The 25253-nt window shown below is 49.6% G+C and overlaps 1 protein-coding gene across 3 annotated transcripts in view; it reads right to left on the reverse strand.

Annotated features, from left to right (window-relative positions):
• Positions 1–25253, reverse strand: part of TSEN2 (tRNA splicing endonuclease subunit 2) — a 43023-nt gene that overhangs the window by 12414 nt on the left and 5356 nt on the right. For all 3 annotated transcript variants that reach the window (XR_008684125.2, XM_055413551.2, XM_055413550.2), the window contains exons 2-8: positions 24730–24944; positions 22560–22641; positions 17981–18017; positions 13589–14108; positions 12494–12571; positions 4164–4214; positions 1680–1818 (exon numbers count right to left, since the gene is read on the reverse strand). Coding sequence is in view for 2 of the 3 variants with exons in the window: in XM_055413551.2 (XP_055269526.1) it covers positions 1680–1818; positions 4164–4214; positions 12494–12571; positions 13589–14108; positions 17981–18017; positions 22560–22641; positions 24730–24918 (1096 nt within the window). In the remaining variant the exon portion in view is untranslated. The remainder of the gene's footprint in view (positions 1–1679; positions 1819–4163; positions 4215–12493; positions 12572–13588; positions 14109–17980; positions 18018–22559; positions 22642–24729; positions 24945–25253) is intronic.

A 25253-nucleotide genomic window follows, 5' to 3' on the forward strand; every position in this document is an offset into this window, starting at 1 on the left:
GCAGTTTCAGGGGCTCATCGGGAGCAGCAGTGCCGGAGGGCAGCGGCCCCCAAACGTCTTCGCACCATGGGCTGGTTCCGTGTAGGACAGTTTGTCCATGGACCAGTGGGGTCTGCGGGTGACTCACGTGCATCACATCTTTCTAGTATCATTACATCGGCTCCACCTCAGATCACCAGGCATTCGATCCTGGAGGTTGGGGATCCCTGCAGTAGGGGATCCCAAGGACCTTCACCCACTTGCCCAGGCCTAGCGATGCGACCACCCCCCAGCAAGAGTGTACCTCGAGGCTCTCCTGGGCTCCAGAATCGTCCACCTTTGCAGTATCTTCCCCCCTCCCCCGGCTCCCAGTTGACTTACTATGTCCAAAACACAAATCCAAAAATCTAGGTGTGAGCCTGAATTCCTCTCCTCCCCCAGACCCTACTTCCTATTCCATCTGCAAGGCTGGTCCCTCTCTCTGCTTCCACTGTTTGCTACCCCCATCCCACCCCAACTCCACCATCTATTAGTAAGAAAGCAAAGGTCCTACCGAATCGAGTCGTTAAATATAAGTCACTCCTTTGCTTGAGATTCCCTCAGACTTCCATTAGGCAGAATAACATCCCAAGTCTGTGCCAGGGCCCACGTGATCTCCCCCAGCCTGAGTCCCCCAGGGAGGGACCCCGGAGGTCTGGACGCACTGAGACCTGCCAGGCTCGTTCCTGACTCGGGGTCTTTGGGCGTCTGCAAAGGGTTACTCCTCTGGGCCCCGGGAGGTCTTCCCCAACTCTTAGGGGACCTGGTCCCTCACTGGGGTCGCACTTGAGTTGCTGGTGTTTGGGGCACATCTTTTCAGAGTCTTCTCCTAACCATCTACCTTCCTTTTACTCTCTGTCCCTCTATTCCACTTTATGTTTCTCAGTACCCTGACATCACAGCACACGTTTGTGCGTCTGCTTGCTTGTCCCCTCCCATCATGGAAGGAGCGTGTCCACCCAGGCAGCTCCACCCGTCAGGTTCACCTTTGTGTTCCTGGCACCTGAGAAGATCTGGCTCACACGAGACCCTCAGCAATATTCTGGCGAATGGGGTGCTTGCCTGGTCCCAACTCCTTCCTTAAAGTAAAGAGCAGAGAGGCAGTGCCGTGTGCAAGTCTCTAAGAGCCTGGGATCCAGCAATCAGAATGCAGCACTCTGACACTCACCCTGGAAACTTTTAGGGGCGGGTGACCCTTTCTATCACAATTGCAGTCTCCTCATCAGAAAAATGAGGCTCGAGAGCACCAGTCTCGTAGAACCGCTGTTAAGATTAAATGAGGTCATGAGTGTCGAACACCTGGCACTCAGTGAGGGCTCAAGAAATGATCGCTGTCATCACAGGTACACCATGGTTATTAATGGTAACTGCACAGAATTTGCCAAACGAAACTCTCCCAGAAGACACGGGACCGCCCCTCACTACAAACTAATGAGAGGTGGCAGTGGGGGGCTGTGGACTCTCTTTTAAGATCTCAGAGCAGACAAGAGGAGAAAACATACCCTCCACCCTCATCCAAACATTCTTAGCTAAGCCAGGAGGAGGACAGCATCTCAGGAAAAAACAGCAACAGCACACACAACCGATTCGATGTTCACCCCAGGATCTGACCCAGACCCTAAGCCTGGTTCGCATGCCTGCGAGGCCAAGAAATCACTTACGCAAATCTGTTCCGTACTTAAGTCCGGGCTTGGGCACCCAGCCCTTGCTGCGGAAGTGATGGTATGCCATGTAGGTCGTCCTGAACGTGGGCTGAACTGTGGTGAAGGCGTTCCAGAGCTTCATGATCGTTAAAGGCTCCTGTGGTTGGTGGGGGAAGACCAGGCATTACTGTGTGTACCCACCGGTCACCTGGCCAGTGAATCAACAACATCTCTACCAAATGTGAGCTGAAGATGGTGCCCACGGTGAAGGGTTTTAGCTGGAAGATACAGACCCAAGACGGCCAGTGTAGCGGCCACCAGCCACTCCCCTGAACTGCAATAAACACACAGAGTTTCAAAGACTTCGTACGCAAAAGAGAATGCAAACTTCATATGCAAAAGAGCAGCAGTTTTAAATATGTTGGGTTAAGATGATCTCAGTAGTTTTAAATATGTTCGGTTAAATAAACTATGCAAATCAATTTCAGCTGACTAAAAATAATAAAAACCTTTTCAGTGTGGCTACTAGGGAATTAAAAATTATGCATGAGGCTCTCGTGTGAGGCTCCCATCATATTTCTACTGCATAGCACAGTCAGAGAGGACCTGGGCGAGTCCCCGCTGAGGCAGCCACTCTGGAGACGGGAGCAGCCAAGTGAGGGCAGGGAGGGCAGTGGACACGGGGTGGCAGAGAACAGACCAGGCAGAGGAACGGGGGTGGGCCGGGGGCCACCAAGGCCGAGGGCGCATGCTCCAGCATGCACAGACCCTCATGGGTAGCTACGGGATGGTGGGCCACGTTCAGAAATGCAAAAGGTTAACTCTGTAAAAGCCTTAAAAGAAAAGATAGTCCATTCAGTCACTGAAACTAAGGAATTAACCCCATAGCACAAAGTAATAATCCAGCTGCTTGTTTCTGAGGTCGGACTTGCAGATACCACGGCTCAGGTAACATTCTCACGTGTCAATTCAAAAACACCACACGAAGAAGCATCAGCGAAGTTTGGAAAGATTCCTGCTTCATTTCAGCCTCGAGTAAAAGGAGCCGTTCTTTAGTTGGTTTACGGTTCAGTCACTCAGTAAGACTTGCTCAGTCTGTCTGGACCTAAGATCTTAACACCATAAATATGAGCTAGAGTTGGGGCTTGTGTTCTCCTTAAACAAAAAACCCAAAACAGTTGTTCCTACGGTAGAAACTCTGTATGTGTGTGGTCTTCAAATCCATCTCCCCACAAAACAAGCAAGAGTCTAGTAGAGAAGGTTGGATTCTGATTTGGACAGCCTGCCACGTTTCAGAGGCTGAGGATGCCATAGGGCAGCCGGCACGGCCTGACAAGTGTCGGCGAGGGCCCAGGGGAGGACGCAGGGCAGGCTGAGAAGGGCCCCACCTGAGAAAATGAGTCACCTGCCAGCCACACACCCATCCCCAAACCACGGGAATCATAAAAAAGATTTACGGGGTGAGAATCTGCTGAGTGATAAGACATGTGTTCCCAAGGACAGAATGAAATACACATTCTCCCGGCTTCCCTGGTGGCTCAGATGGTAAAGTGTCTGCCTACAATGCCGGAGACCCGGGTTCAATCCCTAGGTCGGGAAGATCCCCTGGAGAAGGAAATGGGAACCCACTCCAGTATTCTTGCCTGGAAAATCTCATGGATGGAGGAGCCTGGTAGGCTACAGCCCACGGGGTCGCAAAGAGTTGGACACAACTGAGCAACTTCACTTCACTCACTTCTCCTGTCGGATGTTCTGCTTACCTTTTTCACCTTGATTTTAACTTGAATTTTCTTGAAGAGGTATTGTATTCACAAGGTCCAAAATTAAAAAACTATAGACATGTGCGCTGAACTCTCACCTCCCACCGCCCCCAGCTCCTTCAACGGAAACGGGATTAATGATCTTCCAAGGGCAGCAGGCTACAGCACAAAACTGTGGGCTTTGGAGCTGCCCTGGCATCAGTTGAAATGCTAACGCTAACCAGACCAGCTGTGCGACCCTGTGTGAGGGGCTTGTCTCCTGAGCCTCAGAAATGCTAACGCTAACCAGACCAGCTGTGCGATCCTGTGTGAGTGGCTTGTCTCCTGAGCCTCAGTTACCTCATCTGTAAAACTCTCCACAAGCGGAGGCAAGGTCCAGAAGAACCACATGCAAGGTACCTGACTCACAACCTTTAGTGAATCGGGTGCTAAACACAGGTGGTTTTCATTTCTGCTGTTAATTTTCAGTACTATTCTTACAGATTTCCTGATCATCAGATAAAGACATCGCTCTTCTCCTAGGATCTGGGAATGAAATTTAGTCTCAAAGGGTCAAAGTTGGGTTTTTTTGCCTGAACAGTCCCAATTCAGGATCCAAAGACTAAACTTAGAGAAAAAAATTTCAATTCCAATTTTATCCAGTGAAAGTAGATACACTTGGAGTAAAGCAATATGAAAAGTATTACAATGTGCTTTTGACATCAGGGAATTTTAAGTGGATTGTATGAATAAAACACCTTACCTTTTCATAGTAAATACTGAGACATCCCAGAGCATAGACCAGGAAGAAGGCCTAAAAACAGGATAAGGAGAAAACGCTCATCAGAAACTGTTCCTTGTTCTCAACAAACTGTTTCACAGATTGACTTCTTTTTGCCTTAAATATCAATGAATGTCCTTTGCACCATCCAACTGGTCACATACTTTCAAACATAAACAGTTCATTCAAATTTCAAGGGGTAAAATAGGAATGACACAGAATAGTTTAGAATCAGTGGAAAAAAATAACACTTTTATGAAATTTTCCATGTATTTTCTCTTTTGAAAAACCACACAGTTAAACTGAAAAATGACATAAAGAGCAATAACAGTAGAAACTTTTGCTCACTGGACTTTCCTCTGTAAAATAACCGGAAAAAAAAATTGCAGAAGAAAAACGAAGAAATTTGTGGAAAGTGAGCAACACAGACTTGGGTTGACTCATAATCAAATGAGTTTCTTGGTCACTTGCTGTAAAGTGATTTCCTAACAAGTAAACGCCATCTTTCCATTAACTTCATCATACGGCACCATGCTTCACTCACATGGGGATACAAGGGGGAAACAGCAAAGTCAGGCTCAGTTGGGTAAGATCACTCTGACATGGAAACAGAAATAACCTTCTGACAAAAACAAAAGGATGCCTAGCACTGACACGAGGAAACAGGCCCTGCTATTTGCTCTGTCTGTAGAAGGGGGCTAGGATCTGAGTTTACATCTGACTCAGGTGAGGCTGGTCTGCAGTAGATGGTGACTAAAACGGTGGCTCTACATGCTACTTTCTTTTTAAACTTGAGGATGGAAGACGAGGCTTATGATCAAACGACAGGTTCCCTGTCGAGGGCCCTCTGGTGCAGGTGGCAGCAGAAAGGCAGTTCCCCTGCCACCCCTCAGGCTGCTGTCCTTGGTGCCGACGGCTGATCAAACGACAGGTACCCTGGAGGGCCCCCTAAGCCCTCAGGCTGCTGTCCTTGGTGCTGACAGCTGCTGTCCTCCCTGCCCAGTGTTTAGGACTCTGTGAAGGTGCAGGGCTTTCAAGGAGTGGCAAGGTTCTGCTAAGGAAACACCTTCCCGACCCTCAGAAATCGCCCCAATCCACCCCATCGCCACCCTCTCCTGGCCACCTGATGACATCTCTCTTTACAGCAGTGGTCCTCAAGGTGTGGCCAGGTGGGAGATCCTAGGGCCCCCAAGACCCTTGAAGGGAGCCACAAGGTCAAAACCATTTCCTGAGATTAAGGCTCATTCTCCCCAGAGGCTCTGACACATGCGATACCACAAGAGGCTGAACGCAGCAGCGGATGTGAGGATCCAGGGTGCTTCTCTTCAGCCTCACCTTATAGTCTTTGCAAAAACGAAAAAACCATGCTATTGTTCTCACTCGATTTGTTTTGCTTTGAAAGAATATAGTTGTTTTCCATAAAAATATTATTTCAGTGGGTTTATTACCATGCAAAATGACTTAATAAACACATACTTAAATTTTCATTTAAATATATAATTTGGTAAACATCAACAGATATAATCCACATAAGATGCTCCTTGGGGTCCCTCGATAGTTTTTAAGAGAAAAGTGGTTTGATAACTACTTTAGTTCCACCCAGATCCAAATCGCGAGCTGCTCTGAAGACCAGCGGGTCTATGGCCATACCACCCTGAATGCGCCTGATCTCGCCTGAAGACGAGTGGTCTCCTGCTGAATAGGCCCCCGCACTCTGGCCCCACAGCCTCTTCTCCAGGGCAGCCCGAGCCATGTTCCCAACACGGGAAGACCCCCTGCTCCCAGGCGCCTGGCTGCATACCTGCCTTCACTGCCTCCAGCCCTGTGACTCTTCCCAGCAGGTTGCTTCACTTCTTTTCTGATGCACTGAGCTGGTTCCTGCCTTGGCCTTTGTAACTGCTGCTCCCACAGCTGGAATCAAAGGTCACTCCTCAGATAGGTCTTCCCTAACCATCTTATTTAAGTAATCCCCATCCTGATCGACTTATTATAGATGGGGGGGATCTTGTTCCAGTGGGGCTGGCATTCTTTAGAATTAAGTCAGCAGTGTTGAAGGGGCTTGCATAACTTTATCAAGTTACAAGCCATGCTGTGCAGGGCCACCCAAGACGGACGGGTCATAGTGGAGAGTTCTGACAAAATGCAGTCCACAGGAGAAGGGAATGGCAAACCACTCTAGTATTCTTGCCGCGAGAACCCCATGAACATGAACAGTATGAAAAAGCAAAAAGATATAACACTGGAAGATGAGTCTCCCAGGTCAGAAGGCATCCAATATGCCACTGGGGAAGAGTGGAGGGCTATTACTAATAGCTCCAGAAGGAACGAAGAGGCTGAGCCAAAGTGGGAATGTCGCTCAGCTGTGGATGTGTTTGGTGGTGAAAGTAAAGTCCGATGCTGTAAAGAACAATTTGCATAGGAACCTGGAACGTTAGGCCTGTAAATCAAGGTAAATTAGACCTGGTCAAGCAGGAGATGCTAAGAGTGAACATCAACATCCTAGGAATCAGTGAACTAAAACGGACAGGAACAGGCAAATATAATTCAGATGACCATTCTATGTACTACTGTGGGGAAGAATCCCCTAGAAGAAATGGAGGAGCTCTTTGTCAACCAAAGAGTCTGAAATGCAGTACTTGGGTGCAATCTCAAAAACAACAGAATGATTTTGGTTCATTTCCAAGGCAAACCATTCGTCATTACACCATATATCCAAGTCTACGCCCCAACCAGCAGTGCTGAAGAAGCTGCAGTTGAGTGGTTCCGTGAAGACCTACAAGACCTTCTACAACTAACACCAAAATAAGATGTCCTTTTCTTTTTGGGGAATTGAAATGCAAAAGCAGGAAGTCCAGAGATACCTGGAATAACAGGCAAGTTTGGCCATGGAGTGCAACATGAAGCACAGCAAAGGCTAAAAGAGTTTTGCCAAGAGAACACACTGGTCACAGCAAACACCCTCTCCCAACAACACAAGAGACGACTCTACACACGGACATCACCATATGGTCAACACTGAAATCAAACTGATTATATTCTTTGCAGCCAAAGATGGAGAAGCTCTATACAGTTTGTGAAAACAAGACCGGAAGCTGACTGTGGCTCAGATCATCAGCTCCTTATCCCAAAATTCAGGCTTAAATGGAGGAAAGTAGGGAAAACCACTAGGCCATTCAGGTATGACCTAAATCAAATCCCCTATGGTTATATAGTGGAGGCGATGAATAGATTCAAGGGACTAGATCTTGTAGACAGAGTTCCTGAAGAACTATGGACAGAGGTTTACAACACTGTACAGGAGGCAGTGACCAAAACCATCCCAAAGAAAAAGAAAGGCAAGAAGGCCAAGTGGTTGTCTTAGGGGGCTGTACAAATAGCTGAGGAAAGAAGAGAAGCAAAAAGCAAAGGAGAAAGGGAAAGATATTCCCAAGTGAATGTAGAGTTCCAAAGAATAGCAAGGAGAGATAAAAGGTCCTCTTTAATGAACAATGAGAAGTAGAGGAAAACAATAGAATGGGAAAGAATAGAGATCTCTTCAAGAAAATTGGAGATACCAAGGGAACATTTCATGCAAAGATGGGCACGATAAAGGAGAGAAATGATAAGGATATAACAGAGGCAGAAGAGATTAAGAAATGATGGCAAGAAAACACAGAAGACTATACCAAAAAGGTCTTAATGACCTGGATAACCATGATGGTGTGATCACTTACCTAGAACCAGACATCTTGAAGTGTGAAGTCAAGTGGGCCTTAAGAAGCATTACTATGAACAAAGCTAGTGGAGGTGATGGAATTCCAGTCGAGCTATTTCAAATCCTAAAAGATGATGATGTGAAAGTGCTGCACTCCATATGCCAGCAAATTTGGAAAACTCAGCAGTACCCACAGGAATGGAAAAAAGTCAGTTTTCATCCCAATCTCAAAGGAGGGCACTGTCAAAGGATGTTCAAACTACTGGATAATTGTGCTCATTTCACGTGCTAATAAGGTTATACTCAAAATCCTTCAAGCCAGGCTTTAGCAGTACGTGAACCCAGAACTTCCAGATGTACAAGCTGGGTTTAGAAAAGGCAGAAAAACCAAGGATCAAATTGCCAACATCCACTGAATCACAGAGAAAGGAAGGGAATTCTAGGAAAACATTTGCTTCATGGACTGTGTGAAAGCCTTTGACTGTGTGGATCGCAACAAACTGTGGAAAATTGTTAGAGATGGTAATACCAGACCACCTTATCTGCCTCCCAAGAAACCTGTAGGCAGGTCAAGATGCAACGGTTAGAAACAGACATGGAACAACGGATTGATTCCAAATTGGGAAAGAAGTATGGCAAGGCTGTCTATTGTCACCTTGCTTATTTAACTTATACACAAGAGTACATCATGAGAAATGCTGGACTGTGTGAATCACAATCTGGAATCAAGATAACTGGGAGAAATATTAATAACCTCAGGTATGCAGATGATACCACTCTAACGACAGAAAGTGAAGAGGAACTAAAGAGCCTCTTGATGAAAGTGAAAGAGGAGAGTGAAAAAGCTGGCTTAACATAACATTTAAGAAACTAATAAGATCATGCCATCTGGTCCCATCACTTCATGCAAACAGAAGGGGAAAAGTGGAAAGAGTGACAGATTTCATTTTCTTGGGCTCCACAATCACTGTGAATGGCGACTGCAGCCATGAAATCAAAGACACTTGCTCTTTGGAAGGAAAGCCATGACAAATCCAGATGGCGTGTTAAAAAGTAAAGATATCACTTTGCCAACAAAGGTCTGTATAGTCAAAGCAATGGTCTTTCCAGTAGTCATGTTGGACCATAAAGGTTGAGTGCCAAGGAATTGATACTTTCCAGCTGTGGTGCTAGAGAAGACCCTTCAGAGTCCCTTGGACTGCAAGGAGATCAAACCAATCAATCCTGAAGGAAATCAACCCTGAATAGTGTTTGGAAGGACTGATGCTGAAGCTCCAACACTTTGGCCACCTGATATGAAGAGCCAACTCATTGGAAAAGACCCTGATGCTGGGAAAGACTGAAGGCAAGAGGAGAAGGGGGCAGCAGAGGATGAGATGGTTAAGATAGCATAACAGACTCAATGGATATAAATTTGAGCAAACTCCAGGAGACAGTAAAGGACAGGGAAGCCTGGCAGGTTACAGTCCATGGGTCGCAAAGAATTGGACACGACTAGGCGGGTGAAGAACCACAAGTCCAGGGAGGTCTGTGGGGAATGTCGACTTTGTTCCTTGAAATGTCACAGTAAGGCTTTACTCTGGGAGTACTAACAATGACGGATAATGGGCTTCCCTGGTAGCTCAGTTGGTAAAGAATCCACCTGCAGTGCAGGAGACCTGGGTTCAATCCCTGGGTCAGGAAGATCCCCTGGAGAAGGAAATGGCAAGCAGCTCCACTATTCTTGCCTGGAGAATTCCAGGGAGAGAAGAGCCTGACAGGTTACAGTCCACCGGGTTGCAAGAGTCAGACACGACTTAGTGACTAACCAACCACTATGATAGACAGATGAGCCTAATGATGGTTTTAACGCTATATCACTAGATCTGTCAGGGCCTGAAGTGTTAAGGTGAAAAACAGCTCTCCGAGACAGAGGTCTATGCCGGCTCAGTGTCACCATTCTCACAACCGAAGGGCCGCTTTGAACCACCACAGCAGGGCTGCCCATGTTCCTTGTGGACAGTTATGGAAACACGGAAAACTGCACAGGCGGTGCTGATAAACAGGGGTGATGCATCCAAGGAAATCTGCCAAAACGGAGCTGGGAGGCGGGGCTGGGTTTAACTGGCAGCAGCCTGGAGACTTCTGCCAACACGTCTCTGGAATTTCTCGGGGACCGAGCAGCTTGCAGGAGTGAGAAGCCCCTCGTCACCTGTCACTCCAGCATTTCTTCAGCGGGTGTCTGGGAAGCGAGAGCAAGGCCGTCAGTGAGATGCATCAGCGGGTCACCGGGCTGGAGCAGAGGTGGAGCCCCCGGTTCCTGACACGCATCTCGTGCCTTCAGGCCCAGTTTCTGGGCCAATCCCAGACCTCGTACACGTCCACTGCTGAATTGTTCCCGAGCACCTCACAGACGTCAGGCACCTGGTAGGAGGGCGCGGCACAGGTGCAGCCCACTGCCCACGCTGTGCCCATCACGCTGGACCTCAATCCCATCTGAGGACTTGAGCCGCATTCGGCTTATCTCTGGACTGTTAATACTCAGTCCAGGGCCTGGACACAGAAAGCACCCGGTGAATAATTTTGCTCGACATTAATTGCAAAGGAAAGGGTTCCCACCAGCCAGTTGATGGTGACGACAGGAACGGCGGGCACACTCCCCAAGCACCGACGACACAACACACGCTTCGCTGAGGCCATCACACGCACAATTTAATTCCAGGACACCTTACACACGCGGTTTTACACGACCCTCATCCCACAGTGCGGACACCCGAGCTCAGAGAGGCCAAGCAACTAGAGACAGTGTTCCCAGCACCACCCAACAGAGTCAGCACGTGTGCCTTCTGAGCGTCTGAAAAGCGGCAGGTGCAACCGAGAACAGGGGTTCTAATTTTGCTCAATTTTAATTAGTTTATCTAGTCACACGCGGCTGGTGACCACTGTATTCGACAGCGGACTCAGCTGGCTCGTGTGTAGAATAAGTAGACGAAGTGAATAAACCCTGACGCCCTTCCCTGCCCGCGAGCTCTCTGTGTCCCGCTGGCCGCGCTGCAGAGGGAGGCACGGGCCGGCGGGAGACACCATCGCTTCTCTGTGAGCACATCTGGGGAATGACCAGCGTGGATGAGCTCAATGAGCGCGGCTTGAGAGCCACAGAGACGCCCAGAGCGGAGCCAGACCCTGCGGGAGCCAGGCAGGCAGGGGCGCCCCCCACCCCGGAGAAGGGTGTGGCCACAGACACGAGACGGAGGAGGGGCGCTGTCTTCGCATCTGGGCGCAGTACAGACAGAAGCAAAAACGCAGGCGCTCCAGGCTGTGTGAACACAGGACGGGGGAACCCCAGAGGGAAAACAGAAGGCGGGTTTGGAAATCCTCCTGCACCCACTTTGAGGCTTCCATAAAGGGGACACGTTAGTAATTCTGCAGAAGGAAACACAATCAGCTGCCATGACATGTCCCAGAGCACGCATCACAGTTTACAAAAAGCTGGTGAAGCTCAAGGAATATACTAAAAACCACTGCACAGGGGCTTCCCTGGTGGCTCAGTGGTAGAGAATCTGCCTGCCAATGCAGGAGACATGGGTTCAATTCCCTGGTCCAGGAAGATGCCACATGCCTCGGAGCAACTAAGCTTGTGTGCCCCAGCTACTGAGCCCACGTTCTGCAGCCTGAATGCTCTAGAGTCCATGCTCCACAACAAAACAAGCTGCTGCAAAGAGAAGCCTGTGCACCACTACTAGAGCAGTCCCTGCTCACCTCAGCTAGAGAAAAGCCCCCCGTGCAGCAGCAAGGACCCGGCAGAGCCAAATAAACAAATATACAATTATATATGTGTGTGTGTGTGTGCATGTACACACACATATATGGCTTCCCTGGTGGCTCAGACAGTTAAGGATCCGCCTGCAATGCGGAAGACCTGCGTTCGATCCCTGGGTTGAGAGGATCCCCTGGAGGAGAGCATGGCAACCCACTCCAGTAGTCTTGCCTGCAGAATCCCATGGAAAGAGGAGCCTGGTGGGCTGCAGTTCATGGGGTTGCAAAGAGTCAGACAAGACTGAGTGACTAAGCACAGCACACACACATATATATAAAACCACTGCACACTTTAAATGAGAGAATAGTACGTATGTGCTCTGTGTCTCAATACACTTATAATTTTTCCATGTTTAGTCGCTCAGTTGTGTCCGACTCTTTGCACCCCCACGCTCCTCTCTCCATGGGGACTCTCCAGGCAAGAATACTGGAGTGGGCTGCCATGCCCTCCTCCAGGGGATCTTCCCGACCCAGTTCTCCCACTTTGCAGGTGGATTCTTTACCATCTGGGGCACCATTTTTCTACAGAAGCTGGTTTTAAAAAAAAAAAATAGAGTAAAAAGGTATTTGGACAATCTGAAACCCTGATGTAAAAAGAAGAGTCATGTGACCCCCTGAAACCTCTGTGGGATGATACCGGGCAGGACCCACAAATGGACCTCCTAGAGCAGATAAAGTGAAGGCTGGGGAGTGAAATGCCAGCAGGCTGACTGCGGGTGCTGACTGTGGTGATCTCGGTACCAAACTGCAGGCAGAACTGCACTGAGATGGACTCGTCTACACCGAGGCCCACAGCTGAGAAACAACACGCTGGGAACATTACCTCTTCTAGGCTGAGCTGCAGATACTCAAAGATCCTGAACGGATTTCTTCTACATACCAGTCTCTTCTGCGGCAACACCTGCAGAGGAAAATAAGATACATATAGGACAAACGTAAGCCCTACACGTTATATGGAGGAGGCTGCACTTTAAAATGAACCTAATTCTCCTGTTTCCCAGATCCACATTTGCTGGATTCTGTTAAAAATGAAATTTTCTATTATTTATGTAGAAAAAGAAGTTTCTGTTTTCCTTTTACAGCTGACCCTTGAACAACATGGGTGCTGGGGCGCCGACCTTCCGGGCAGCTGAAAATCTGCATGTAGCTCATGGCTGGCCCTGCAGGTCCTCACTTCTGCATATCTGTGGATTCAGCCAACCTCAGATCGTGGAGTGTAGCACTTATTACTGAAAGAAACACTCTTCTAAGGGGAACCCATGTTCCCACCCATGTCGTTCCAAGGTCAGTACTGACATCCTGACTTCTTTCTATCCTCCACGGAGAATCGTTTCGTGGGTCAATTTTGTGTGTTGCTTTTTCGCCTGACTGCACGCCTCACAAGCACACGCCTAGGTTCTTAAGGAGACTCCGTTCTAAAGACAGTGTAACGTTTCTTCACGTGGGTGTCTCACTTACTATAAGACTGCGTCTCACTTGCAGCTTCCACAGGTAATTCTGGGGCGACTGTCGAGTACGTCCCTTAAGGAAGTGGCTCCAGCTCTGCACCCCACCTCCTCCTGTGATGGCTCCCGCACACCTGAGCCCATGCCCACGACTACCCTCCAGACCTGCTGATCACCTCTGCGTTCTTCTCCCCGACAGAGGAGAGAATGTTACCTAATGTGCGTTATTTCACATGCGTAAAGCCAGGTTATTCACAAACTCTGAGGTTTTAGTTGAAACAGCCCTCCTGACTGTTGAGCCTGCAGGGCGCTGGGGCCTGTAGAGGGTCTGCAGGGTGTGTCCTGCACCGGCAGGCCCCAAGTGCTGAACACCAGCCCACTGCCAGGTCCCAGTGAGGGCCGTCCCCACTGGCCAGCATCTCTGGCCCCAAACAGACAGCTCTGCAGGAAGTGATCTCTTCTCTTCTACTTACATCCCCTGCTGGGGCCTCTTTGCTCTGGCTCCCGGCACACACGGCTTCCTCCACCAGCACGTGCTCAGGCCCCCTCTCTCCGACAGGGACCAGACCGGCTCGCCGGCTGCTGTCCCCAGGCTGACCGCCAGATGGCGGCAGGAGAGCGTCCCGTCTGCCACAGTGGCCGTGGGGCAGAGGTGCGGGGACCTCGGCCACGTGTTCACCTGAGCCGTCTGGGGTTCGGGGCTCAGGCCCGGGGCCCTCCTGCGGGCCGTCTGATCGCTTGCTGGAATCCTCCAGATCACACGACTTGCCCTCGACCCCATTCATGGCACAGAGTTTCTCTCCATCTGCTCTGCCTTCTGATTTGGAAACCACCTCGGAGTTGGGCTCATCGCCCAAAGGGACCTCTTCCGTCCTTTTCAGAGGAGGATGCTCAAGGGGCTTCGTGTAGCCCTCGAGGATGCTGCGCACTGTGCTCTCGTCCTGGCCTTGTCTTCGCAGGAGCTCTGCGGCCCATTCCACCCTACGCTGATACCTGCAAAGCGGGAAGTCTGTTAGCAATGTCACTTCAATGTTGGTATTAAAAAGACAACAGACAATAAAAAAAAAAAAGACAGCAGAACGTGTGAAAACGATGGGAAGGCCAAAAACTCTATAGTTCTTCTTAATGATGGACTATAGATAAATGATTTCTTTATACTTCTCTGCATTTTCTAACTGCTTTGTGATAACTATTGTTGTTATTTTTATTAGAGTTTCATTTAATTTGCTTAATTTGAACAAAAAAATGACCCCAGCTTAACAAAGTAAAAATTTATGTGACTTTAAGCTGGTGGACTAAGGACTTCCCTGGTGGTCCAGTGGCAAGACTCCACGCTCCCAGTGCAGGGGACGCCGGTTCAATCCCTGGTCAGGGAACTAGATCCCCCGTGCTGCAAAGATCCTGTATGCACCAACGAAGACTGGAGATCCATGGTGCCCCGACTAAGATCCAGCACAGCCAGATAAGTAAATAGAAAAAATGGTCATCCTTTGTCAGGGCTTGTTTTGTATTACTTTCCATTTTGGATATCATGACGTTTTCAGACATGTATCCCAGTCACAGAAAAAAGTCTTTGTTTAGTGTTGGAAAGCAAAGTGAGAATTTTAATGAACATTTTTCACAGGACCTACTAATGTCTGCACCGCATATGGAAAGGAACAGTTACAATTATATATATCCCGGCGTCTTAAAAAAAAAATGACCCCTCCTCCACAATTTTCAAAATGTATTTTAATGAGATAATACACTCTACGCTTCTTAAACTTGAAGGCAAGCCCTGAACACTTCCCAAGCTACAAACAGCCACAGGTTCTGTCCAGTGAAGTGGGGTCGACAGCTGACAAGGCTGCTGGGGTGTGTCATGCGGTACAAGATGGCACACGTGCAGAATCAGATGAGCAAGGGTGAAAGTGTGCGAGACTCAAGCTCTGTTCACCTCCATCTACAGCGATCGGTCTGGAAAGCATCTGGAGAAGCCACATGGCTCGTGGGAAGACAGCTGTCACTTTTCTCCTCACCGTGGGCATCCTGCCTGGGTGCAGAGGACGGGATGCGTCGTGGTTTGCAAACTGCTAATGACACACGGTGAAGCAAGGCAGCTAGCTGGCTTCTGCTGCTTTCAAAGAGAGCTGTGGCCGCCTCACCCTGACTCATCAGAAGCATCTCGAAGCTGTCCACGCCCTGTTTATCCTGCACGGGGATGAACGTGCCATCCTGTGTATACCGGAAATGGTACCACAGATGTGAAGACCCAGCAAGGCCACTCTACATCTACGAGACGGGTGCAGCTGTAATCACACGTGCAGACCAGAGTCCTGGCGTCTCGTGTTCAGCCCTGCCTCGGTCCGTCACTCAGTTCAGTTCAGTCGCTCAGTCGTGTCCGACTCTCCGCGACCCCATGAATCACAGCACGCCAGGCCTCCCTGTCCATCACCAACTCCCAGAGTTCACTCAAACTCATGTCCATCGAGTCGGTGATGCCATCCTGCCATCTCATTCTCTGTCGTCCCCTTCTCCTCCTGCCCCCAATCCCTCCCAGCATCAGGGTCTTTTCCAATGAGATGGGTCTCTTCTCATGAGGTGGCCAAAGTACTGGAGTTTCAGCTTTAGCATCAGTCCTTCCAATGAACACCCAGGACTGTTCTCCTCCAGAATGGACTGGTTGGATCTCCTTGCAGTCCAAGGGACTCTCAAGAGTCTTCTCCAACACCACAGTTCAAAAGCATCAATTCTTCGGCGATCAGCTTTCTTCACAGTCCAACTCTCACATCCACACATGACCACTGGAAAAACCATAGCCTTGACTAGACGGACCTTTGTTGGCAAAGTAATGTCCCTGCTTTTTAATATGCTATCTAGGTTGGTCATAACTTTCCTTCCAAGGAGTAAGTGTCTTTTAACTTCATGGTTGCAATCACCATCTACCGGGTGGCAAAATCAATGACGTAACTGCTCCATGCCTCAGTTTCCCCCCATAAGACAGAGGCAACAGAACGGTGACCTTGTAAGGATCACATTATGTGCTGCTGTTTCTAATCGGGGTAAAACATTGCTGCCCAGAAAACAGCAGAGGGTCTCTTCTGCATGAAAGGCACGGCCACTCCCGTGGGCGGTCGGAAGACTTTTCACACGAGCGATCTAAAGGCATCTGTGCTCTTCACACCACCCACCTGTAACGCCGCCTAAAGCCTTCATGGGTCTATGACTCTCCTGTGTCTGAACAAAAATATGTACCTGTGTCATGTGTATTTCCCTGGGGAAGGGATCCACGACTTTTCAACAGATTCCCTGAGTTAAAACATGTGAAAGAACCACCGCATTAGATTCAGTGGTTCCCCCTTTGGGCAGAGGGTGGGAGTGGGAGAGACAGAGGGAAAGCAAGAGCAACAGGGCCAGCGCGCGGGCCCCGCTCTGCCCGCGGCAGCAGTCAAGGCAGACGGGGGCCAAGCCCTCATGGTGAGCACGAGGTTCGCACACCAGCTACATGCCCACCCCTCCCAGGCTCAGGGACACTGGTGCCCGCCCCGGGGAGCTGTGAGCACGGATTAAAGGGGACCAGACACCATAGGCAGTGTCAGACGAGTACTTGTTACTTATGACTGTGAGGTCTTGGGGGCAGACTTGAAAAGTAAAATCATCTCGACAGTACTTTTCACAATACAAAGGACGCTTTAACAGATGGAGACGCAGGCCTCGGCGGACACTCCCTGGGAGTGGGAGCAGGCGCCTCCCTGTGACTCTGAGCGAAACCACTTGGCATCCGACTCCTTTCTCTGCTGTCCTGCCACTGCTGGCATCACACCTAAGTCCCTGCCTCTAATGATCTCCCGTTGGCTCATGGACAACGGCTGCTGAAGCGCGTGCAGGAAAGCCTCTGAGGCAGACTGGTGATTGACCCATGGCAGAGGGACACAAAAGAGAAGGTGTCCTCCCACTGGTGGGCGATGCCTTCAGAAAGTCCTGCTGTGATCAACTCCAAACACCGCTGGAGAAGCAGCAGGAAGAGAAGAGGAAGAGTTGGGAAGCGTAAGGGCAGAGCGGCAGCTCTGAGCAGAAGCCAGACTGAGGCTGGTGACCCCTCTGACCCATCCCGGGGCCCCACGACCCCCAAGCGGGGCCACCTGAACACACCTCAGCTTTGCAGGCACCCCTGCCCTCGGACACACGTCTTCTGTCTGCCGAGAACGCCCTGCTCCACCTCTTCCTGATTAAGGCTGACGTATTACTGGAAATTCTAGGCAAAACGGTTTTCAGTCAGTCTGCTTAGGTCTGTAAGTGCTGACCCTGAGCAAGTGAACTAACCTCTTCCTGTTCTGTGTCCTCACCTTCCAAGACAGAACAGGACTGACCTCCGAGGAGCAGTGTGTGGACGAAAGCAGCTAACGCATAAAGCTGCTATAAGTGCAGTGCTTGTTGCACAGGAGACGCTCCAGAAACGCTGGCACGCACAAGTTCACAGTCACGCCCCACCCCAGGCTCTGAAGCTGCTCTGCCTGGTTCAAGTTCAAGTCCTCCTGGGCAGCTCTCAGGAGGTTCCCCACGCAGGGGAGGCAAACAACTACACCCACCTCAAAGGTTTCCTGAGAAGATGAACTGGGATGATACGGGTAGGCGGCCTGGACCAGGAATGGCGCTGCTATGACAACAGTAGCGATGCTGACAGTGAGGGCAACAGCCCGTCACGATACTCATCACGGAAGAGTCAACCGCCTCCTCTACTCCTCCTCTCCCACGGGAGTCTACAGTAACCAGACCACACGGCCCCGAGGAGAGCACCCAGGGCTCTCCTCCGCTCACATCTCCCGCGCCTGCCCAGCGCCTGACCCATGTCATTCTGCCCACGGCCAACATGCGCCAAGACTTACTTCTTTGATGTGATTACCGGCAGGTCTAGCTTCATATCTGCAACAACAAGGAAGTTTCTGTTAGTTTACGGACTGACAGCCTAGAAAAGACAGAGAGAATTTCGAGGTCTGCAAAAATCTCACACCCAGGAGCTTGATTAATCCTGTCTAAGCAGCTGCAGCGAACACGTGCTGTATAAACCACCACTGTCTGCTGCCCACAGCCCCTGCAGGTGCCACTGACCCGTCAGGGCTCAGATATGACCTCGGAACCCTTCTCAACACTCCAGCTAAGCGGCTGCGGGACGGAGGGGGAAGACTATCACCTCTGGATGCTCAGGCCCTCTACTATTTTCACTTCCCAGACCAGGGATTGAACCCGTGTGCCCCGCATTGCAAGGCAGATTCTTAACCACTGGACCACCAGGGAAGCCCCAGGCCCTCGATTTCTCATTGAGAGCACTGAGGCCCTAAAGGTGCGCACTTCATTCTGCTGGGCATCTGGCCAGAAGAGTCTTTCTGCGTTGACGAGGTCACCTTGCGGTGTTAGGCTTTTGTCCTCGACCTCCCTGACCCTGCCCATGGGGAAGTTACCTCTGTTTCCTGACTCCCTGTCCAGTGCTCTAAATGCCTGGAGTCGTTGATGTTCGGCTTTAAAATCCTAGGGAAGTGAGTTCACAGACTCCTGTCTCCTTAGGAATGAGAGTTTTCCTGGTGTCATGACCTTCCTCTTCTGGTAGTTTTCCAATAAGCAACAATTTAGCAAGTGTTACTGACACCCTTCCACTTACCAAGCACAGCAAATACAGAGGCAAGAAAGCAAATCCCTTCTTGAGATACTCACACTCTAGCTGGGGAGACAGACCAGCTGAACTGATTCTAACCCCAGCTGATCCATGGCAAGGAAAGCACGTGTTGTAAAGGGACTGCCTTACTTGAACTGGAAGTGTTAGGAAAAAACACAAAGGAGAAGGAATAATTGAGTTGGGCTCTGCAGAATGAGTACGAGTTCGCCAGGTAGACCAGGGGAGAATGCAGAGGGATCTGCGCAGAGGCTGGGAGACTGCAAACGCACCGTGGGTTCACGCTGTCAACAGGTACAACGAGGTAGAACGGAACAAAGGGTGGAAGGTGAGGTGGAAGCCAAAATGCTGAAGAACATCTGAAAATAGACACTTGAGGAGATCTACTTCCTGAGGCCAGCCTATGCCCTTAATCTCTGCTTCCTTGGCCTAAATCCATTTCCTTCACATTTTGATCACTATTGGAAACTTAAGTTATGCTACAGAGATCAGGAAAAGCTTCTCAACAGTTAAGACCATCACACTATTTGAAACTTTTTGTTTTTTATTTTGCCAAGTACTAGTAACTGCTGAGGCTGGGTGATGAGGACAGTCATGATGCTTATTTGCTCTACTTTTTTTTTCTTTCTCCCTCTTTAAAAATTAAAACTCTACGAGAAAATTTACAATGTATAAAAGTAGAGAGAATAGTATAATACTTTTTCATGCTCCCATCACTCAGCTTTAACTCAGGGCCAGTTCGGGCTTCCCAGGTGGCTCAGTGGTAAAGAATCTGCCTGCCAGTACAGAAGTGGATTTAATCTCTGGATGGGGAAGATCCCCGGAGGAGGAAATGGAAACCCACTCCAGAATTCTTGCCTGGAGCATTCCATGGGTAGAGGAGCCTGGTGGGCTACAGACCATGGGGTTGCAAAGGGTTGGACACGACTGAGCAACTGGACAAGTCATGCCCCGTATGGCTCCTGCCCTGGCCCCAGGTGATTCGACACACCTCACACCGTTCCGTCTCTGGTGCGTGTGTGCTCAGCTGCTAAGCTGTATCCAACTCTCCACGGCCCCCTGGACTGGAGCCCACCAGGGCTCCTCTGTCCATGGGATTCTCCAGGCAAGAGTACTGGAGCAGGTCGCCATTCCCTTCTCCAGGGGATCTTCCCGAGTGTTCACAGTAACTGGAGGGCATGCCCGAGCTGGCCCGCGGACGGTGACACACGTGGGGCCCTTCGCCCCTCACTGCAGTTGAGACCATCCTGGACCAGCTGACAGCCATCCAGTCTAGCTGGATCCATCACTGGATCCGTCACTGTGGCCAGCAGATCCATGACTAAACAGACGAGCCCATCCAGCCAAGAACAGCAGACCTACCCAGAACACCTGGAGACGCAAAGGAGCAAACGCAGCTGCTGTGGGAAGACCACTGAATTTTGGGGTGGTTTGTTCCACAACATTGTGGCAGGAGATACAAAGTCTACCCCATTAGGACTGAATGTGTTTTTGTTTTTGGCCGTACCACATGGCATGTGGGATCTCTTTTAGTAAGTCTACTTATTTTGGGCTGTGCGGGGTCTTCGTTGCTGTGTGGGCCTTTCTCCTGTTGCAGAGCACCAGCTCTAGGGCTCTTGGGCTTCAGCAGTTAAGGCACATGGGCTCAGTACTTGCGGGGCATGGACTTAATTATTCCATGGCCTACGGGATCTTCCCGGACCAGGGGTCGAACCTGTGTCTCCTGCAGTTACAGGCAGACTCTTCACCACTGAACAACCAGGGGAGCCCCTATCATGTTTTAAAGTCACTCAAAATAGCTTCCCCTGTGGCTACACCATCAATGTGATATACAGATTCTTCATTTTCTCGATTTGTTTTTTTTTAAATAAAACTAACTTTTTAAAATTTAACCTTCGTTTGTGGTCATGTAACACGTTTACAAGTTTCCAAAGTTAAATCTAGTCTCACTTCTCTTTCCATCCTATTCCATCCCTCCCTCACAGGCATTTAAAAAAATATATAGTTTATCCTTCTTTCCATTTCAAAATATATTTGCAATCTCCTCCCCTTAGATGACCCATGGCACACTGTCCTGTACCTTGCTTTCTCTGCTTAGAAATAACAGCCTAGAGAGCCCCTGCTCCTATCTCAGCTCCACAGCACATCCTTGTAAGAATGGTCTATACTTTATTCAGCTGGTACCCGCATGGCTACTTGGGTTACTTCTAGTCTTTTAACATCAGGAAGAGTGTTGCAATGAACAGCCCTGGGCTCTTTCTTTTCATAGTTTTGTCAGCTTATCTTTAAGATAAATTGTCAGGAGTGGAACTGCTGAGTTAAAAGCGAATGCACCTATTGGACAACGGGGTATCTTCAGGCAAAACAATGAAGCTGGACCCATATCCGACATCAAAGAAAACTTAAATCAAAACGGATGAAAGACCCAAACTGAGAGCTCAAACTATCAACCTCTTAGAAGGAACCCTGGGGAAAATCTTCATGAGCTTGGATTTGGTAATGGTTCCCTAAACATGACAGCAAAAGCACACGCAAGAAAAGAAAAAGGATCACTGAGACTTCATTAAAATGATAAACTCTTGTTACCAGGCCACGCCAATTAAAATGGCTATTATTCAAAAAAACAAAATAATGAGCGGTGGTGGGGATGTGGAAAAACTGGAAAACCTTATGCATTGCTGGTGGGAATGTAAAATGATGCAGGTGTGATGGAAAACAGTTGGTGATTCCTCAAAAAATTAGAATAATCGTTTGATTCAGCGAGTTCACCCCTAAGTATACACAAAAGAAAAACAAAAACGTATGTCCATACGGAAACCCGTACATGAATGCTCAGACCAGCGCTGCTCCTGACAGTAGAAACAACCCAAACATCCATCTAGGAATAAACAGGTAAAACACACAAAGTATATCCATACCACGGAACAGCACTCAGAAGGAAGTTCTGATACATGTTATGACACGGATAAACCTTGAAAAAATTGTCCCCTGTGAGGACACAAAGAGTTTTTTCCCCTTACAAGAAACATTGAGAATGGGCGAAATCAAGGGCACAGAAAACATGTGAAGGTTAGCAGGGGTTCTGGGGAGTAAGTGCACATGTGGTTTCTGAGACACCCGAGTCCCCTCCGTAACGGCCACGCCGCCTGCAGCCCCAGCAGGGTCACGCGAGAGTGCTTCTCAGGGCTCACCAACAGGGCACGCCGCGAGGCCAGGATTTCTGACATTCTGACTGCTGAAATGGCATCTCAGTGCAGTTTTCACTTCTATTTTTTTCTTACAATATGATTTTTTTTTAAAATCCTTTCTAATTATGTTTTAACCTGCTGGTATTGGTTACATCCCCTTAGAAAAATACACCAAGATGAAAGATTTATAAAGTAAGAACAGCTACTGAGAACTACACACATCAGTACATGTTACAAATACATCAATGTCACAGTTACTGTTGCAAATTCCAAACCTAAAAATAAAATATAAAATTCGCCTTGCATATGGGTGAGCAGACACTTAATGACTAGAACCTTCCACAGGCCAGGACACTGTGAGGCAATGCTTAATGACAGAAAGGTCTGAATAACACTTCTGTTAATTTCAGAAATGAGATGAAACATATTTTCACCGATTGTTGAGAGCCCTTCTCCATGATTAGAATTATTTTAGCTGATATTTTTAGCTGTAAGATTGCCAGTGGCATGTTACTTCTCCTTTGGAATTTTATGTATAATCTGGTGTGAGAGCTAAAAATGAAGAAAAAGATAATTTGCCAAAAGAATGCAACATTGTACCAGTCTTACCTTTCCATTTAGCAACCAGCTTAGGATCTGAGATTGTGAAGTTTGGTCGGCTTCTGGACAGGATGCCTTTTCCAAAATAACCCTTCCGGGAAGAGAAGAAAGAGAGTTAGCTCACGTTGAGTTATTCATTTTTTAGCTGAAGGAGAACTATTGGGGTTAACAAGAGTGTCATGGCATCGTTCGCAGCTTGATATCTTCCCTTTGATTACGTAATGATTACTAGGAAGATCGATCACAACAATTTTTTTCCCCTCCGATGGTGTGAAGGGAGCTGGGAAGTTTCCTGTGAACCTCGTCTCAGGAGGAATGCTTTCAGTCCAGCCCGGGGAGCAGAAGGAGGCAGCATGTCCTCCGCACACGTGGGCCAGGAGCCGTGTCCACCAGACACAAAGACCTTCTCGGGTTCCCATGCACCCGGAACCGGCGCTCCTCCTCTGCTTCCTGCTGACTCCAAAAACTCTGGCTCCCTCTCCACCATTTCTTAAAAGCCAGAAAACAGCTGAACCCACAGACAACCGAAAGGATAATAAAATGAACACCTTACGCCCTCCGCCCAGACGGAACAGTCAGGATAAATCACCGGCACAGCGCCTCACAAAGCCTCTGCTGAATGGTGCGTGTTGCGACTGTCGGGGAGACCGCCCTTGGCCTGGACCTCTGACCCACCAGCGTCAATGCCATCTACGTATCCCACTCTGGGAGGCTGGCTGTGACATGGATTTTATATAAAAGGACTCGAGAAGCCACATTTACAGAGGCAGGAAGTGGATCAGGAGCGTCTGGGCTGGGAGTGGGGGCAGCGGTTAAGTACATGGGCACCAGGGAACCTCCTGTGGCCGTGGGGAGGCTCTACAACTAGACCGTGGTGTGGCTGCACAGCTCTGACTTTGTTACGGTTGTCGTTGTGGTGTGCACTTGAAAGGGTGAATCTTACGGCTTTATGCCTCTATAACGGAGAGGGCAATGGCACCCCACTCCAGTACTCTTGCCTGGAAAATCCCATGGACGGGGGAGCCTGGTGGGCTGCAGTCCATGGGGTCGCTACGAGTCGGACACGACTGAAGCGACTTAGCAGCAGCAGCAGCAACAGCAGCAGACCTCTCTGCTGCTCCTGCAGACCCCTCTGCTGCTCCTGCAGACCTCTCTGCTCCTGCAGACCTCTCTGCTGCTGCTGCAGACCACTCTGCTCCTGCAGACCTCTCTGCTCCTGCAGACCTCTCTGCTGCTCCTGCAGACCTCTCTGCTGCTCCTGCAGACCTCTCTGCTGCTCCTGCAGACCTCTCTGCTCCTGCAGACCTCTCTGCTGCTCCTGCAGACCTCTCTGCTGCTCCTGCAGACCTCTCTGCTCCTGCAGACCTCTCTGCTGCTCCTGCAGACCTCTCTGCTGCTCCTGCAGACCCCTCTGCTGCTCCTGCAGACCACTCTGCTGCTCCTGCAGACCTCTCTGCTGCTGCTGCTGCTAAGTCGCTTCAGTCGTGTCCGACTCGTAGTGACCCCATGGACTGCAGCCCACCAGGCTCCCCCGTCCATGGGATTTTCCAGGCAAGAGTACTGGAGTCGGGTGCCATTGCCTTCTCCAAGCAGACCTCTATAAAGCTGTCTTAAAAGTGCCTCCAGCGTTGAACTGGCTACAGGGCAGAAGATAAGGAAGCTTCCCATCTCAACCCACACCTATCAATGATGGCAAAAGCCAAGACTGGAACTCGCCCTCACCAGAGGAGAGGTCCTCAGCCAGGAGGGTGGGCAGGTGTGGAGCCGGAGGACCAGCAGAGGCCTCATCTGGGTTGTCCTGCAGCCTAACAGTCTGCGGCTCCACGGTCACCCCCGGGGATGGAAGCGGGTGAGGGCCACACTTTACTTCTCACCCAGGACGTTTCGGTAAACTGCTTGAAATTTTTGTTTTTTAAACAATAAACATGCTGCTTTTACAATCAAGGAGCAAGAAAGGTCAATGCACTGACCCAACCTCACTGCTACAATGTGGGTTCGTGGGTGGGGGTTATGGTCCTCTGGGCTTAAGGCTTCGGGGCACCTGATTCGGCTTCCACGTTGGACCAGACCTCAAGGAGCATGTGCAGGTCACTGGTGGTCTGCTTCTGGGAGTGAGCGGGGGGAGCACGGCTGGCTCAGGGCTGTTGGGGAGCAGCCGGGCCAAGCCGCCCGCACCTACCTTCCTGTAGAGCTGCTCCATGTCTTCCAGGCCCCTCACGATCACATGGCTGTTTATCATCTCAGCCCGGAAGATCCGGAAGTCCTTCTCAGGACCACAGTCCTGACCGCAAGGGATTGGCAGGGGAGACTCATAGCTCTCATACACTCTTCTCTTCCTCTTTGGGGGACGGAACACCGCCTCTGCCATCTTCCCAAGAGACTGTTCCTTCAGGACTGTAAGAGACAGACAGAAGCAAGTCAATCGGTTACTGTGCCAATCAGACAGGTGGGTGCCTGTATACCCAGGCTCAGAAAAACCTCGTGGCCTGTGGGAAAAACAGAATATTCAAGAGAGACAAAAACAAGACGGTTCTGTTGGAGCAGTACAAACCCCACTCCCAGAGGGGACTCCGATGAATTCCCACAACAATGCCCCAGGAGTTGTGGTACAATTTCTGATCGCAGCTGGTGCCTCTGAGACTAGAGACAGGTCCATGGGCACAACGCTACTCAAAGGCCTCCTGCCAGCAGGCACGGGATTCC

The sequence above is a fragment of the Moschus berezovskii genome, chromosome 24 (assembly GCF_049115385.1).
Source record: "Moschus berezovskii isolate FMDL1 chromosome 24, NW_MosBer_1.0, whole genome shotgun sequence".
NCBI lineage: Eukaryota > Metazoa > Chordata > Mammalia > Artiodactyla > Moschidae > Moschus > Moschus berezovskii.